Source organism: Pollicipes pollicipes, unplaced genomic scaffold (genome assembly GCF_011947565.3).
Source record: "Pollicipes pollicipes isolate AB1234 unplaced genomic scaffold, Ppol_2.1 Scaffold_4295;HRSCAF=5057_pilon_pilon_pilon, whole genome shotgun sequence".
Classification (NCBI taxonomy): Eukaryota; Metazoa; Arthropoda; class Thecostraca; order Pollicipedomorpha; family Pollicipedidae; genus Pollicipes; species Pollicipes pollicipes.
The window spans coordinates 32,232,637-32,248,844 of record NW_023596461.1 but is presented as its reverse complement, the minus strand read 5'-3'; the positions used below and the strand labels follow the sequence as shown (position 1 = coordinate 32,248,844).

The window sequence follows — 16,208 nt, the reverse complement described above, 5'->3', positions numbered from 1 at the left end:
CGGACACCAGACCTTCCAATGTCTCCGCTGTGGTGGAATCCACCGTGACCTTAACAGTGCATTGCTTATGTCTACCGCCCCATTGCCGGATGACGACTGAGCGATATCCCCGCCGACTGCTCGTGGAGGAATCTATCAGCTCGTTGAAATTCAATGGCATGCAACTGCGCGTGTCTGCGACACATTTTGAGGCAGTCCCTGTCTCCAGCCGCCATTGAAGATCCGAATCGAGAATGGCTGCCTTGCAACCGCAGAGCAATGCTGCAGCCCAAACACGAATTAATGCAGGACACCAGGTCGCAGCTCAGAGTATTCCAGCGCCCCGCACCTTCCGCTTCCGGCCGTTCCGCTTCTGGCGTTAGAAAAAATACGGTCGCCTCTGGCATGGCGACTTGACACCTCCGTTCGTTCTGCGCAGGGGCACCAGCAGCGTCAAAAGCTGCCAGAGGACTGCACGGTTCATGACGGCATGACGCATGATGAACAGCATGCATGCCGAGGCTCCGACACCAGAGGAGCTGCCAGAGGACTGCACGGCTCATGACGGCATGACGCATGATGAGCAGCATGCATGCCGAGGCTCCGACACCAGAGGAAACAGTACGTTTCCATTGCTGACCTTGACATTATGCACTGCGACAATCGTACATCGATGTCGTTCCCGCGTGACATGCCGATTAGGTTGCGCAGGAACGATGATCATTTAGGCAGCAGAACCGGTTCATATGTTTAGGCCACGCCATTGAGCAAACATGCTCTCACGAGCGCATTATCCGTCGATCAGCCAGCCCATAGCGTGCCTTTGGAATGCACATACTATCATTGGATGGCTGGAATGTCCAGGCTGTTCAGGTTTATGGGAGCGCAAGCTACTCAGACACCCAGAGCACATGATTCGCCTGTACGTAGCCTGTACGAGAAGAGCAGGCCCGGCCCCATTGCCACCTGCATGCATCCACAGCCGTTTATCATATCAGGGCGGTGAACATCGGGGACGATTCAAACCGCACCTGCTCGAGTGTCAGAATTACCGGGCGTTCGAAAGCCCGGTGACACAGAGCCAGAGGTCAGTGTTCTCAGAGGCGAGCGAGGATAGCAGGGGGCCAGCAGCGGTCGTTCGATGTCAGTTATTGGCTACATGTGTCCGACGTCGAACATCTTTCCCAGTGGCGAAGCTCACATCACTGGGCAGAATCTGCACAGTCGGTGTGTTTATGGGGCCCTTGAGACCCGAAGTCAGGTCTCCAATCACAGTCGGGGAGTTCTAATGCATTCAGCCTTGTCCAGGATGTCCCCCAATGCTATTCCAAGGTTACATACATCGATTGAGTCGCTGTCATGGCACTGAGGATTCCCGTCAGTCAGGCGCAAGGTCATAGCCTAGGTGAACCGGACTTGAACACGTCTATAAAACTGATAAATGCCTCTGAGGTCTAAAAATGTTTTATGGGTGGCCTCTACCGGCGTACTGGACGAACCGCTCCTGGTTCTTAAAAGTCAGCGCTTTGGCATGTAAGATCAATCTTCGACGGAACACAGGAAATGGTACTGATAAACTCTCTCTTCGACGAAGCTGCAGTGGATCATCAGCTGATGCCAGCCAGCATCAAGCGCACTATCTTGTTTGTAGGGCGCAGAGAGCCTATCAGGGATCAGTTAATGGTGATCGTTCAGCATGGGCTTTTCAAGGCTTAACCCAAGCTGAATAGTCACCTGGACTGTTCCCTATAACCATGTTAGTGTCAAGTGACCCCTTGGCAGCCTTATCGACCGCCGCCCCCAATACTGATCAGAACTTCCGGACGTCTGCGGTGAACACCGATACCAAGCACCAGGACGAGAACGGACCGAACCCGGGGTCTTTCCTGCACCAGGGCGAGAACGGACTGAACCCGAGGTCTCTCCTGCACCAGGACGAGAACGGACCGAACCCGAGGTCTCTCCTGCACCAGGACGAGAACGGACCGGACCCGAGGTCTCTCCTGCCCCAGAGCGAGAACGCCAGAGGTCTCTCCTGCCCCAGAGTGAGAACGGACCGAACCCGAGGTCTCTCTCTGCACCAGGGCGAGAACGGACCGAACCCGAGGTCTCCTCCACAATATGATCTCGGCCGCCGCACACAGCGCACCACAGCTGTCGTTGTGTCTTCTTCGCTTCCTCGGATCAGTATCAACGAGCGGCTCAGTCGGCTGTGCTGTACCGCCCGGACCGCCAATACCGTGTTTGACAGGTACAGGCATGTCGGATGTATCGCTGCCCGGTTATTCTAACACGACGGGACAGCCGTCTTCCACTCGTGAAGGTCATAATGGCGGACTACGTCAGGCCTACGTGCTTACGGCGCATAATTAGTGTTCAGCTGGCTGGAGTCTCAGAGCGGCAGAAGATGGCGCGCTGCGCAAGCGTGAGACGCAGCGTTGGAGGATTTTCGTACCGCACCAACTCGATTCAACGTCGAGACAACGCAATGTTCTCCTAGGTTGTTCACGTTGAGTGCGATCCACAGAATGTAATGGAGTGGGTCGCACAAATCTCTCAGTTACATGCATCTCAACACCGTTCTTTGAAGCAGACGTGGTTTTTCGGCGTTCGTCGCGGGGTCTGCGCAGTATCGCGAGGCGGCCGATATGCGTGCCACCCCACGACCACCGCGGCGTTCGTCGCGGGGTCTGCGCAGTATTGCGAGGCGGCCGAAATGCGTGCCACCCCACGACCACCGCTGCGCAGAAGTCGCCGCTTCGCCGCATTACGGCCGTCTTCGCATCGCTTCCGCCGTTCCTCGCCCTGCCGCGGCCGCGGCAGCGGCGGCGGCGGCGCGGGCTCGCTGCGAGCACCTACCTTTGAGGCGCGCCCCTGATCCGGCTCGTGCTCGCTGTTCTCCGGGATGGCCGTATACTCGATCATCATCTGGATCCGCCAGCGCTTGTCCTCGGCGCCCCGGTCGACGGTGCTGCCACCTTTTGCTGCGAGGATCTCGTGCACCGGCGAGCGGCTGCGGAGGTACTTGTTGCGACGAGAGGGCGGCTCCTTCATCCTGGGGTGCAGGAACGGCGTGGTTAGCGTCGGCGATGCGGAAGGACGCTGAGGGGTACGACAGTTGTTGTCGATCCAAGCCCGTTTGATGTGAGAAGTACTGGAAGATAAATGCAGTGACACGGAAATCACTATATTTCCCAAGCTTACAAGCATTCTGACGCCCCGGGCTGGAGCATGGTTTGAATGTCCGGTTATGGTGGAAAAGTCCGTTACTGCTCTCTCCTCGATGACAGGGCTTGGTACGTCAAGGACATGGGAGAACCCCGTTGGGAGTACGGGTATCACATTCTGCCAGTGGTATTAATTTTTCAGAGCACATCAAACGGCCGCCATGCGGTTGACACACAAACATCCTGAAATATCGCACATAGCTGCAATACTTATGGGGACGAACCCATTCCTGTGATCTGTGCATGCATTCATCGGGGCCATGCTGCCGCGTTCACCTGGTCGCAACCCGGTTCCGGGTTAGGTTTGTGCTTTTTCATCATCATTGAACCGCTCTGACCGATCTAGCTGGGGCGCCGACGTGGGGGTGGGCCTCCTTAACCATGGGGTCTTGACATATACAAAAATATCAATACATATACATACACATATATAAAATATACATATATATATATAATAAAATGGTCATACATACATACATATATATATATATATATATTCTATATATATATATACATATATATATAGAATATACATATACAAACAGAAACGAGCGGCGCCACGTTGTTCGGGGGTCGCGTCCATGATTGATTCGTAGGAGGCATGTCAGAGTAAATCAACGATTTTTTGGGAGTCATGTATTGGGCGGAACACTTACTTCTTCACATCCGATTTAACTCCAAAATAACTGAAAAATATTGGTCCATATTTCAAAAATAGGCCATATATCGCAAATATCGAACACTTTGGGTCACCATAGGCAAAGTAAGAGCATACGCAACGGGGGTAATACATTGACGTTGGTTTCGGCGCAGGCATCAGGGTGTTCATGTATCCTGCATTCTTCATCAGCTTTGAATATCCTGCATTCGCGACTGATCTCTGGCATCGCTGGGTTGGATGTTACATGTATTGCAACGCAGAGTACAAGGGTAAGCGCTTGTATGCGCCAGATCAGGCTTTAATAGGCATCAAATGTTTTCGTTAACAGGGCGGATCTAGCCTGCACTTTTTTGGGGGGGGGGGGAACCAACCGTTCGTCGCCAGCTGGCTTGTGTGGGATCCGAGGTCCAGTGCATGGTGCCTCTCGCGGGTACCTAGAAGGGACACCATTCAAGCACAGAAATGCTTTTGAATCTTAAACAGAAGTTAAAACAAAACAGCTAAAAGTTAAAGGTAAAACAGACGGTAAGTAGACGAGACTTTTATGAAGTACAGGAAATGCTTGGAGGGGGCAAAACATACTCTCAGGGTTTTTGTGGGGGGGGGGGCATGGCCCCGTGCCCCCCCCCCCCCCTTCAAGGATCCGCCTATGTTCATTAATATCATTCTCCATCATCTCACGTCCGCCACCAATCCACAGTAGCTTGTATGCCTTTGGGATTATTATGGTCGAACGTCGAAATGTAGAAGTATGAAAGAGATCTGAGTGGTATATGTAGTTAAAGCGAAAAAGCCAACCGCATGTTTTGCCCGTTTGAATGGGTCCCCGAATCCGTTAGAAATTTGTAACAGGCTATCAAGGTAAGTTCAGAGAGCACGATCTCGTTTCATACCTGATCCGTCCAAACCGGTAAAATGGATTACCAAATATCAGCGGGAGGGAGGGGGAAGCAGGGGGGGGGGGGGGTAGCTCCCCGCATCTCATCGCATACCAATAAGGTTGAGGGCACGTTTATTTGCATTATACACTGTCATTCGCGGCAAAGCTCAAAGATAGCCCCTCCTGCCACTGATGCAGAATACATCTGGATGAGTAATTGCAACACTTGCGTTGCATTGCAACAACACAACTCAGGCGTTTTGCACGCATTTCCAGCACATCATTTTTGTTTGTCCATTTGAGCCGGGTCATAGGGTAAAACGCGTGCTTTCAAACAGTCGCTTAAGGTCATCTCCAACAAATTAAATGGCGCAGAATGCATCGCACCTGATCACACATGCACCGGCCTTGGCCTTGGCTACCTCATTAACATGCACCCGGATGGCCGGTTGGATACATTTCGCTCGGGTGGGGGTCAATGTAATCCCCCCTAAGATCTCAGGAACTAAGCAAGCTAGAGACACCAAATGCACAGGATGTGTTGACCTGTACGTGAACTCACATATATCTAAGTTTGATATTCCTAGGTCACGACCTTTGAGTCAAATAAGATAAGACAAGGCCAGATTTTAGGTTGGCCTCCAAAGGGCCCTTAGAACCTAGATAACTGTTCTAAGCAGGCGTGCACATGCTTATCTAAGGTCAGTGACCTCGTCTGACCCTTGGGAGGTCATGGTGACCAAAATCATACAAGACCGCTTTGAGTTTTGCATTTGGATAAGCGACAAAGATAACGCTAGGCAGTATGTTCATGAAAACAAAGTGTTGACCTGGGTCATTCTAGGTCAGCGAACTATTCTGACCTTTAAGAAGTCCATGGAGGGTGTATAATGCGGTTTTTTATCAATAAATTCGAAATGAGCACCAGAAACTACTCCATACCGCAAGCCCTAGAGCAATAACACAGGTTAATTTTGACCTTGGTCTGACCTTCATACCTGACCTTAGGTCAATTCAATTTGTTGATTCAATTATTGTACTACCTAAGAAACTCTCTCAGATATGTATGGCTTCGTCTAACACTCTGTCGTTGGACCAGATTGAACGATCACTGGAAATTGCTTTCATTGAAACCACGGCCTGACTGACCTGCCATAGGTCAGCGACCTTACCAGGTACATCTAATTTTTGATTCCAGACGACCTGCTATTTAATTGTCTACAGCTATGCAAACTTTGCCGCGGCTAAGCCGCGCCGTTCGGAAACCATTCTAGGAAAAACCTTCAAGGGGTCAATTTGACCGCTCGCCCGGGCGCGTGTTAACGCGTCAGGCCTCCAAACCATCACCGCCCGGAAGCCTGGTTCAGCCCCGGAGCCGCCCGTGCGGCAGGGTCCCCCGCTGGTACGCGCCGGTGCCGCCCCACCCCGGCTGGACCCCGCTCCAGCATTGATCCTCGCGGCGCGATCTTCCCACAGTTTGTTGATGCCGGTGTGGAAAGGTCATTTGGCACCTGGCCCGAGGCGCCAGGTGGTAACACAGCGGCGGCGGCGCGCCGGTGCCGGCGACCCGAAGCCGGTTCCCGTCCGCCACTCCCACTCCCAGTGGCCAAAGGTCACTGAATCGATTGTCGATAATCAGAATCGCGCTGCGCATGGCATGTGGCGTTTGGATCAAGGTTCGCGCCAGGTTTTACGCGACTAGCCACGCTCGGTGTACTATGCTTTCTCCTATGCAATAGCAGCATCGCCGATTACCCGGAAAAGTAAATCAGGTGCATGTTCAACCCCGGCCCCGGCGGCAGTGAGGAAGTGCCCGTCCGACCACCTGTGGGTACGGGCGCGGCATAGCAGCTGCCTACCTGCATGCTGACAAATATATTCAGTGATAGCGATGCTTATTAGGTGACGTCATGGGGCGCTGCCGTCATGTATATGCTGCAGCGTGTGTAATGCTTCGGGAGAAGAGCGCCCGCATGCCTCAGTTCGACAGGCGGTACACGTATATGCACTACTCGGGGGTCTCGAGCGTCCGTTCAGTATGTCCATGTCTCGAGCCCAGTAGCGCAGGCAAGGGGGCACAGAGGGTACGTGCTCCTCCCCCTCCCCTTAGGTTCCGAGGGGGTTCCGAAGGCCCCTCGGAACCTGCAATTAAGGGCCCGATTTGAAGGCCAGAACGGCCCGAAAAGCCAAACGAAGGTCTCATTCAGGGGACCCAGCCCGCAGGTCCGGGCATTCCAGTGTCAGCCAGAGGGTCCTGCGTGCTGATCAGGGTCCCACGGAGTCGATGAGTTCCTGTATTTCGGTCAGGCCCCACCAGTAACACACAGCCGCCTCCGCGACGGCATGGGCTTGTGGGCCCATTTCCCAAGCAGGGACAAAGACGGAGCTAGCGATTTATGTTGCTCGAGGCCCCACAGCGCCTAACAGGGCCCTGTGTTGCCAAGAGGCACCGATGTCGGGCCAAAGGCAGTATTCGAGGAGGCCCGAAGAGCCCAGGGGCTCATGGCCCCGACAATGAATGGTCCGATTGGAAGGTCTTAGGGCATAAAGAACTGGTCGGATTCTTATTGAGCGGCCCGACCTGTGACGACGGACGCTCAAGTAACGGGCAGAGGGCACTTTGCGCCGATCGGGGACTCCAGAGTCGATATGGGCCTGTATGTTGGTCGGGTACTACCATTACCGCACAGTCGGCTCCGTGTCGGTATTGGCCTGAGAGCCCATTCCTAATCAGCTACAAAGCCGGGACCAGTGATTTACACTGGTCGGGCCCTCTGTATCTGCTAGGGGCCCACAGTGTCTATCAGAGGGTCCTGTGTTCGCAAGGGGCCCCACGCCGACCAAAAGCAGTGTTTGATGGGACCCGAAGAGGGGCCCGGCTTATTGGGCCCTCCAACCGTATTCCAACACAGGCCCGTTAAGCCCGACTGGAGTCTATGTGCCAGTTATCTAACCATCTGCGGCAAGCAGGGATGTTGCGTTAATGACGGTTCACGCCTCGATCTGGGGTCAACTGCACGCGTCAGGGAGCGGACTAATGCAATATAATGTAATATTCTGTGATTTTAGGTTGATGACAATTGAACGCATTGTTCTTTAAAGCACCACTTTGCGGTGCTGTAAAGACTAATGCGTTATTGTCATCAATTTAAAAACCGCACAGGTGAAATATACGCCCGGAATGTCTCTAAATGTACAATTTGGTCTCCAAAAGCGTTCAAAGGTACTTCTTTTCACATGCGTCACTACTTTCCTCCACCGGTTGGCCACAGCCTAGTGTTAGCTCCGATATCAAGACTTCGTGGTCTAAGGAGACTGCAACGCCTGGCGTCGCGTGTTTTGTTACGAGCTATGCGAGTGCGCATGCTCAAAACTACGCTACATATCGCAACCATTAGTCAATTCTGACGGAATGTTGAACATACCCGGACAAACATGGTATGGCCATTTCATATGAATTGTTGACTCATTTTGATCTGCAATCTACATTCGCGGAATCCTTGCTGTCTTTGTAAACCCAGATAAAGTTCTCACAGAATTTCGCGAAATGAAATGCGCCAGCGATTCATTTCATGCAGTCATTTAACGCATGATTTAGCTAGTTTATGTACTGGTAACTTAAGGCAGAATTGATCTCGCGGTAGCGTAAAACCATTATTCCAGATATAGAAGGTGAATATGTGTAACATCTATTATATCAGAAAAATAATGCCCTCGATAACAAATGCGTCATATCTGGAGATTTTAGGGGAAGGCCTTTTACTATCAGGGGCCCTTTGTCGACCCGGAAGAGACCCTAGATGAGATTTTCCCTGGAGGAGACCCTAGATGGCAACATCAGGCGCTATAAATATTGCATGGGGTTTTGAACAAACGCTTGTTTCTTGGCTAGACGCTCACAAATTTGCATAGACATTTCAGACGGCCTGATTTGAAGCTGCCCAGGCACGCGTGATGCCACAGAAACAACACATGAATTTCCCACCTTAAAAGCCATATTGTGGTCAAGGTCAAAAACGATATGACATCGAAATACCCGTACCTGGAGCATGCCGGCATGAACCGTCACAAAGGTAGGCGGCAGTACGGTAATAACCACTTGTAGCCATTGGTTGCATGCCTCGATTACAAACCGCGTTTGTTAGACATATCACACGCATTTGGGCAGTTCTACAAGTTATGCTATAAGTTACAGGTTACAAGTCAGTTCTACAAGTTACTCTGTCCGCTACAATGGTGGCAATCTGGCAATGACTCTGACGTTACAAAAACGTTCTATTACGTAACCAAGCGATGACACATGAAGAGCAAACTTACTTAATACTAAATGTTGTTATTTAAAGCATTCTTTTGCACTTAAAACATACCCGTAGTTCAAGTGGGCTTTTTTCCATCATATTGAATGCCTGCCTCAATACCTTCGAATGTGAAACTTCTTTAGCTCTTTCGCATACAACTAAGAAGTACTTTTTACATAAGTGGGCAAAGTTCCATGACAAGGAAAAAAAATTAGACAGCAATAAAGATCGTAAATAATCATTTAGGCAAGGATAGGGACAGAGTTGCAGCACAGAAGCGGGCTCGAAGGGCCCAGAGCCCCCCCCCCCCCTCCCTCTCCCTTAGGCCGGCAGTTTTCATCTAGTACCGTAGTCTCCTTCGGTTCTCTTATGATGAGTCCTCACTGAGCTCCGTCCCCTCCTCTTCAGAAAATTGTGGCCGAGGGTCAGGTCAGGTGTGGCCGAGGTAGAGACACCCCAAAGTTTGCTCATGAGGCCCTTCGATCTAATCTGGAAGTGGCGCCGCCCCTGCATGCCACTGCTCGTTTGCCAACTTTTTGCAGTTCCTCAACAGAGCTCTGTCTTGAACATTGGCGAACTCGTGAGAACTGGCAAACTTATACCTGGTTCTCCCACATTGAAGGAAACACTGCTGACAGGCACTGCAAACGCTGCAAGCACTGCTGACCATCATGAAAGTGTTCGCATGGTACCAGGCAAAACACATGTAACCCGAACCCTGAAAGCGTTTTCTCCAACTCTTCAAAGGTTTTTTCCAAACCTTCTAAATGGATGAATTTGGGGGATCAGACCTCACAATAAGCAGTGCTTATTGTGTGAGCCCTAACCCCTGTCATCCGAGCGTGCATTTGCACGTCAACGGCAGACTTATGTGGCGGAAGTTTAACGCGACGCAATACTTGGCACGATTCGTACTGTCCTCTGACGCCAGCCGACTTTTAGCGCGGCCGCTGCCACAGGCCTCAGGCCACACCTGTCAAGGGCAAAAAGCGAGACCCAAAAAACCCACCCCGCCACGGGCAGGTGGTTCGGAGGGCGGGCCCACTAACCAGCTGAGCTATTGGGAGGGACTAAGCTGATCAACTATAAATGAATGCGATCTGTGTTGAGTGGACTTAAGTTGCTGCGTTGCTCCGAGCCGGAGCTTGAACTGGGTACACAGCACGGTGGCTCAGAGCCAAAACCGCGGCCAAGTAGACGGGCCACCGCAGAGGAAGGTAGGTCGAGTTTTGGTTCTAAGCAAATCATGAAAGTAACCGCGGACAAGCGCCAGGGCTACATTCAGAAAAAGTGTTCGAAGTCCGGCTTGTTATGGGGAATGGTCTTTACACGTAAAAAGGCTTTTTCACGCCTTTGCGAGCGTAGGCATAGGCAATGGGGCCAGGGAGAGGAGGTAACAGGTCACCCGCCCCCTTCCTCTTCGTGTCCGACTCCAGCCTCAGATAAGTGGAAATTAGATTTTGAAAAATGCACCATAAAAGCATTTTTGCACTTCCTGATACCAAAAAACACAAAAATGTAGCGAAAAAACATGCCTCATGATTCGTGCATTGTTTCAGACATTGCGACCATTTCTTGTTTCAGATCCTCTGACAACATAAATTTCAGATCAGGGGCACCGGCTTGAGGGAGCAGAGGGCATGGCCGAACAATGTGAGAACCAACATCCACCATCCTAAAGGAGCTCCTGTTTCACTGCCCTCGGTCGGATCATCAATCATTCCAAAGGGGAAACTAGCCTTATGTGAGAATAGGCGTGACCTGCCGTGACCTTGTCCCCCGCCGTCCGGTCGGCCGGACATTCAGCCCATAACATAATGTATCATTAGCCATACCACTGGTTGAAATAGCACGCATAGACAAAATGGCACGCAGTCATTCCGAAGACTTAACCCACGAAGACATGGCAAGCCGATGCACATCGCGATGCCGCGTTCTCTGGAATATTCGCGCAAAGTTGGGATCCTCGCATGAACGTAAAGGCTGTTATCAGCCAGTGTGCCTATGAATTAGGTATGTACACGTCATGCAAGGACCCGCCGGCTACTTTGAAGACAATGGCTTCCATTTTACCTGCCCTCACCCTTACTTTGACTAGCGCGTGGAAGGACCAGACGATAACCATGTTCATTATACGAGTCATCTGACATATTTCGGCGCGTCTAAGAATGCCTTGCAAGTGCAGGCCGATAATATATAGCAAACGTCCGGTAAGGCAAAGTTGGTTACGTTGTGCCGCGACAGTTTTTCTTATTGTATCCCGCTGAGCAACGCTTTATTACTTTGTTACTTTATTACTACACCCACCCACGACGCGAGCGTGAAGTATTGCAAAATACCTATGCACGTGTAAATATATCCACAATTGAGTTCCCAGGTCGAGAGCGTGGTAAAATCAAAATAAAACTTTAAGCCAAAACCACCTGTTCCTGGATGTTAGGAGCACGCTGAAAAGCAGAAGCGCCTGAAACGAGAAATGCAGAGAAAAGACTAGGTGACCAAGTCAGTTTATTCATACTTCATGTTCTTTCCTAAAATGGTAGCATAACGCCGGTGCACCCATTTTCTCATTTATTTCCAAAATGTGAGAGGAAACACGAACGGCTGGAATCCGCATCTCCTTCGCTATTCAAACATCTTTCTTTTGTTGCCCAACGAGGCATTTCGGGGCCCAAAATCAATGCCCGGTGTCTCGTAATGACGTCAGCAGCGTGTCAGAGCCCTTCTACCACCGTCCAAGCGCTCGCACTGTGTCTGCCGAAAAACGGTGAGAGAACTTCCAGGCGGTCACCAGCTAACTTAATTGTAGCTCCAGTCTATCTCGTTGCGGAGTTCGACGAACGCGCTTGAAAGATCGAACTTGGCTCTTCTGAGAGCTACATGTTACGCGGTTGTAGCAATTTGTGCGCAACAAAGCCCTGCGGGGCTTCCACTACCGGCCTGCATGGCTGCTGGTTGTGCACACAGCCGCGAAGCCAGGCGGGGCTTCCACTACCCGCCTGCATGGCTGCTGGCTGTGCACGCAGTCGCGAAGCCAGGCGAGGCTTCCACTACCGGCCTACATGGCTGCTGGTTGTTCACTCAGTCGCGAAGCCAGGCGAGCCCCGGCCGGAATCCTCCACGAATGGAACACCTCTCGTGTTGTGTGGCATTGCGCCTCCGCTAGCCAATTTAGGACGTGTCGATGGGAACAAATCATGGTGGGTCGGTGATATTTCCATGTCGGTGCAACGACAGCAATGAATACTGCAGGAACTTCCGAGAAAAACAGCAAGGAACTTGGATTCATACAACAATTCAAGCTTTAGCAGGTGGGACAAATCAAGTTGGTGGATGAAGAACGCCTCACGTCATTCAAGAACCGTTGAAGCATTTTTCGATCTACAGGCTGGCTGTCGCATTGGACGGGAATAGCTGAGACCTGCCATTTTCTACAGCGGCGTTCAGAGATAATCTTATCGGTTGGAGACAAAACAAATATACGTTCAATTTTGCCATTTTTAGGGATTTTGCTGCCTGTTGCATCAGACTTTGCCTGCAAGCACCACATGCGCTGCTCATTCCACAGCCCATAAGCTGGTTCCGATATCTAAGGTTTAGCCCGTCAGACAACATGAAACTGGATCAGATGATCAGATCAGTTTTGTTTCGTCGTGGGTTGTTTTCGCATTTCTGCGGAGTACATGGGCGGTTCGAGGGCAGCTTTAAGGTTTCATGAACGCCACCGTATAACAAATAACAACGTCAGTAATCGTTACCTGAATAATTAACAACACCCGCATAATTCACGAAACGAATAGTTTTGGCCGCCTAAGGCTAGTCTATGGCCTGAATATGCCTTGACCTTAGATAAGGTTCGGCTAACCATTTATTGACCTCAGCTGTTTGGACTTATAAAATGGGGTCTTACTTTTTCGGAATTATTTGATTTCTTTGATGTCGATTTCAGTGGGTCGTTTGTTGTGGGCTTGACATTGAAAGATCTTTGGAACTATCATGGGCGTTGATAATACTCGGTGCGAAATCACTGCATACGTTCAAAACCACCAACTCATGCCAAGCAATGGTTTACATAGTGAAAAGAGCAGTGTGTCGTTAGGGACCGAATTTTCTTACACCTCCGCCGTATTTTCAACGAAGTTAAATTTCCCGGCCAGACGTAGAGGATTTCCAACCCAAACAGTGTACATTTCAGGGGAGTGTGTCATTTTTTCGTATATTTCTTTTATAATTAGATTCGGCGCGACAGATTTAGTAGGTAATACCAGTCTAAATCCACTGCTTCTCAAGAGCTCAGAACCTCAATTTGAGGTAGCTGCTTCGATTGGAAAAATGACGTTGAACTTCTTGTTTATCAATCTGGAACACTTTTCTTTTTATTTGCTTTGCTTTGCTCAACACGTGGGCTATGTGGTGTTACTATACGTAGCGTCAACATGTTTGTGGTATAAATCGCATGAGAGCTTGAATCAAGGTACGGGTCAAGATAGACCCGGTCTGAGGCTGTTACCTTAATCAGAATTTTAGTTTCAGGTCCCGAGGTTGATAAAAACACGGTCCGACCTTGAGAATACACCGGAAAGGAAGCATCGCTCCTCGTATATTTATAGACACATAGGTATACATTGCAATGCAGTTCCATTAATAAAATTACATCTTTTGCTAAGAAGCAACTAAAAAGTTCCTAACATCCATGACATGAACATAAGTGACCAGACTTGATTCCCAGCCATCCACTTCAATGCGATGAGCGCCATCCATCAACCTAGCATTTTCCACACATTCACCGCACACTATAAAATCCCTATGCGTGCCATATGAGAACTGCTTGACTATGTACACATCCAAATCCTGTCAATCTAAAATCCGACAAATTTGTGTTATGCCTTGCAACCAGGCTGAGCAATGGAGAAACGGGCAAGACTAGTCGTTCGAAGAAACGGAACAACGCACAGGAAAAATGAATGAAAAAAAATGTGTTTACGCTTCAAGCACAACTATTGGCACACTTTATTGGAAGTGTGATGCCGTTTTCTACGACAATATGGCAGATGATATCACTGAGAATGAACAACGGGTGCATCGAAAGGTTGCTGTGTGCTTTCCACTTCAATTTTTTTCATAAGTGAAGCGCCCTACTGCGCATTGCGTGACTTAGGCGAGCGCGGTATGGGCTGCCTGTAAGGCCTGCAGCCGGCACACCTAGGGACGCGGCGGATCGATATTTCAGACCGCAGGGCACATGGAACATGCCACCACTGACATGCGAGTCGTCAGTAATCTGACGGCACAGGCTATCCTGAGTGGTCATTACGGGATAAATTAGGGATTTCCGTACGCTTTTATTTGACGCGCCCGAGCTTTCCCAACAAAATGTGTGCCTTTTCTTCCTCTTGATGTAAGCAAGAAAGGCCTTGAGCGTCTGGTATTTCGGCACTTTACCCCATGGCACGTTGGAAGTCGATAGCCCTAGGTCGAGGGTTGATAGGCCAGTATAAGAACTCTGAGCTTTTCTGCATGCTGCATGGAAGACGAAACCGATGAATTACGATGAGCTGTTTAATGAGGTGGAGACTCCAAGGCCCACAGACTCGGCACTTTACCCCATGGCACGTTGGAGGTCGATAGCCCTAGGTCGAGGGTTGATAGGCCAGTATAAGAACTCTGAGCTTTTCTTGTTCCGTGTCGAAAGGATGCTCATATGGATAAAGAAGCTGCATGGAAGACGAAACCGATGAATTACGATGAGCTGTTTAATGAGGTGGAGACTCCAAGGCCCACCTTCTGCGAAACAGATGCTCCCGTTTAAATTGCGCACTATCTGATTTGCAAAAAAGGTTCGCATCTGAAAGAGAGTTGGCTGGAGCCTGTGCATAATTTTGCAATGGGGTCTAGGGTGTGACTTAATTTTTTTACTGCAAACAAATTTTAGAGGGTCACGGGCGCATACAGCTTCTTGCACACCGTATGTTAACATCACCGTGCTTACCTTTATTCGCATGCAAATGAATGCTTGTCAAAAACAAAACTGATTGGGGCTGGAAGCGTGTGCCCCGGTGCCCCGCCCCCTATCAAGATTGGGAGCAGGAATGTGAGACCGGTGGCTGATAAGTAAGAAACCAAAGAGGCACCGAAGGATTGGGGATCGAATGGCATCACTATTTTGTCAGCTCGCGGTGCATTTTGGTGCATAATACAAGTGGCAAGGCGCATTTTCGGTATCGCGCCAACGAGCTCGTTCGCGCCACGTCGCCGCAGAGCGACCCCGCGCTGCAACGTCGACTGGTGATAACCATGCAACGCGGCAGTGGAAAACGCTTGGTGACTTCACTCCTCGGTGGCATTCCTTTTTATTTTGCTGGCAGTGGATCAAGGGAACAGCGGAGCCGCGGCTGTGGTCCCATTGTCGATGTCAAGGACACTGCAGTTAACCGTCCCTCACAAGGACCCCTCCAAGTTCTGAGCTCCGCTGCCCGTGCCTCTTGAGCTCGAAATACGGCCAGATCGATGACAGTTCAGTAAAGCAGTCATGAACCCCAAGTTCGCTCACCCCTCCAGCAACAAAGACCCTTTGTTCGTGGCCGGCCGCGGCCGCAGCGACGGAGCGCCTGAGGCGGTGGCCGTCGGCCGGGCGGCGGCCGCGGGGGCAAGGGTCGCGTACTCACCTGGTCGCCGGCGGGGGGACGCGCGGGCACACCTGTTCGCGGCCGCGCTGGCCGGGGGACGGCGCCGCCATGGCGTCCGGCCGGCCGCCTCAATCGATGCCGCGTAGTCGGCCGCCGCACGCGCAATCTGCCGCTCTCTGCCGACGGCGGCGGGTGGCAACAGCGCCCGACGGCCGGACCCACCGACGAGGCGGAGGGGGGGGGGGGGGGGACGTGACGAAAGCAAAAACGACCGCTGCGGCTCGGGTGGCGCCCGCGGCGTCCGGTGGCGGCCCGGGCGTGGCCGCTCGCTGCCGGCCGCTTGCCGGGGTCACCGCGCCGCACGTTCTGATCGATTGCGGGTTGGCCGGTTCGATCAGCGATCGGCAGCCGCAGGGGCTGACAGCGCCGCCGCGCGCGGCAGAAGGCACCGGCGGCCGGCGAGCTGGCGCTCCTGTCACGGGTTCCGTAGGTTGTCGACGGGTGGCCGTGGGTGATGGCGATGGGGCAGGCGACCTT

At 51.3% G+C, this 16,208-nt stretch overlaps 2 protein-coding genes across 2 annotated transcripts in view; both read right to left on the bottom strand.

Moving 5' to 3' along the window:
- The window catches only part of LOC119097449 (protein timeless-like), a 3,858-nt gene extending 3,231 nt beyond the window's left edge, over window positions 1–627 (bottom strand). Inside the window, exon 1 of the mRNA XM_037220480.1 lies at window positions 620–627. Within this exon, the coding sequence (XP_037076375.1) occupies window positions 620–627 (8 nt within the window). The remainder of the gene's footprint in view (window positions 1–619) is intronic.
- A 2,211-nt stretch (window positions 628–2,838) lies between these two features.
- Window positions 2,839–15,798, bottom strand: LOC119097648 (uncharacterized; the record flags this gene model as incomplete). The annotated part of the gene is given in 2 exon segments (XM_037220689.1): window positions 2,839–3,034; window positions 15,711–15,798. Coding segments are annotated over 2 exon segments (267 nt in total), but the record flags the coding sequence as incomplete, so codon positions are not given.
- Window positions 15,799–16,208: the final 410 nt, after the last annotated feature.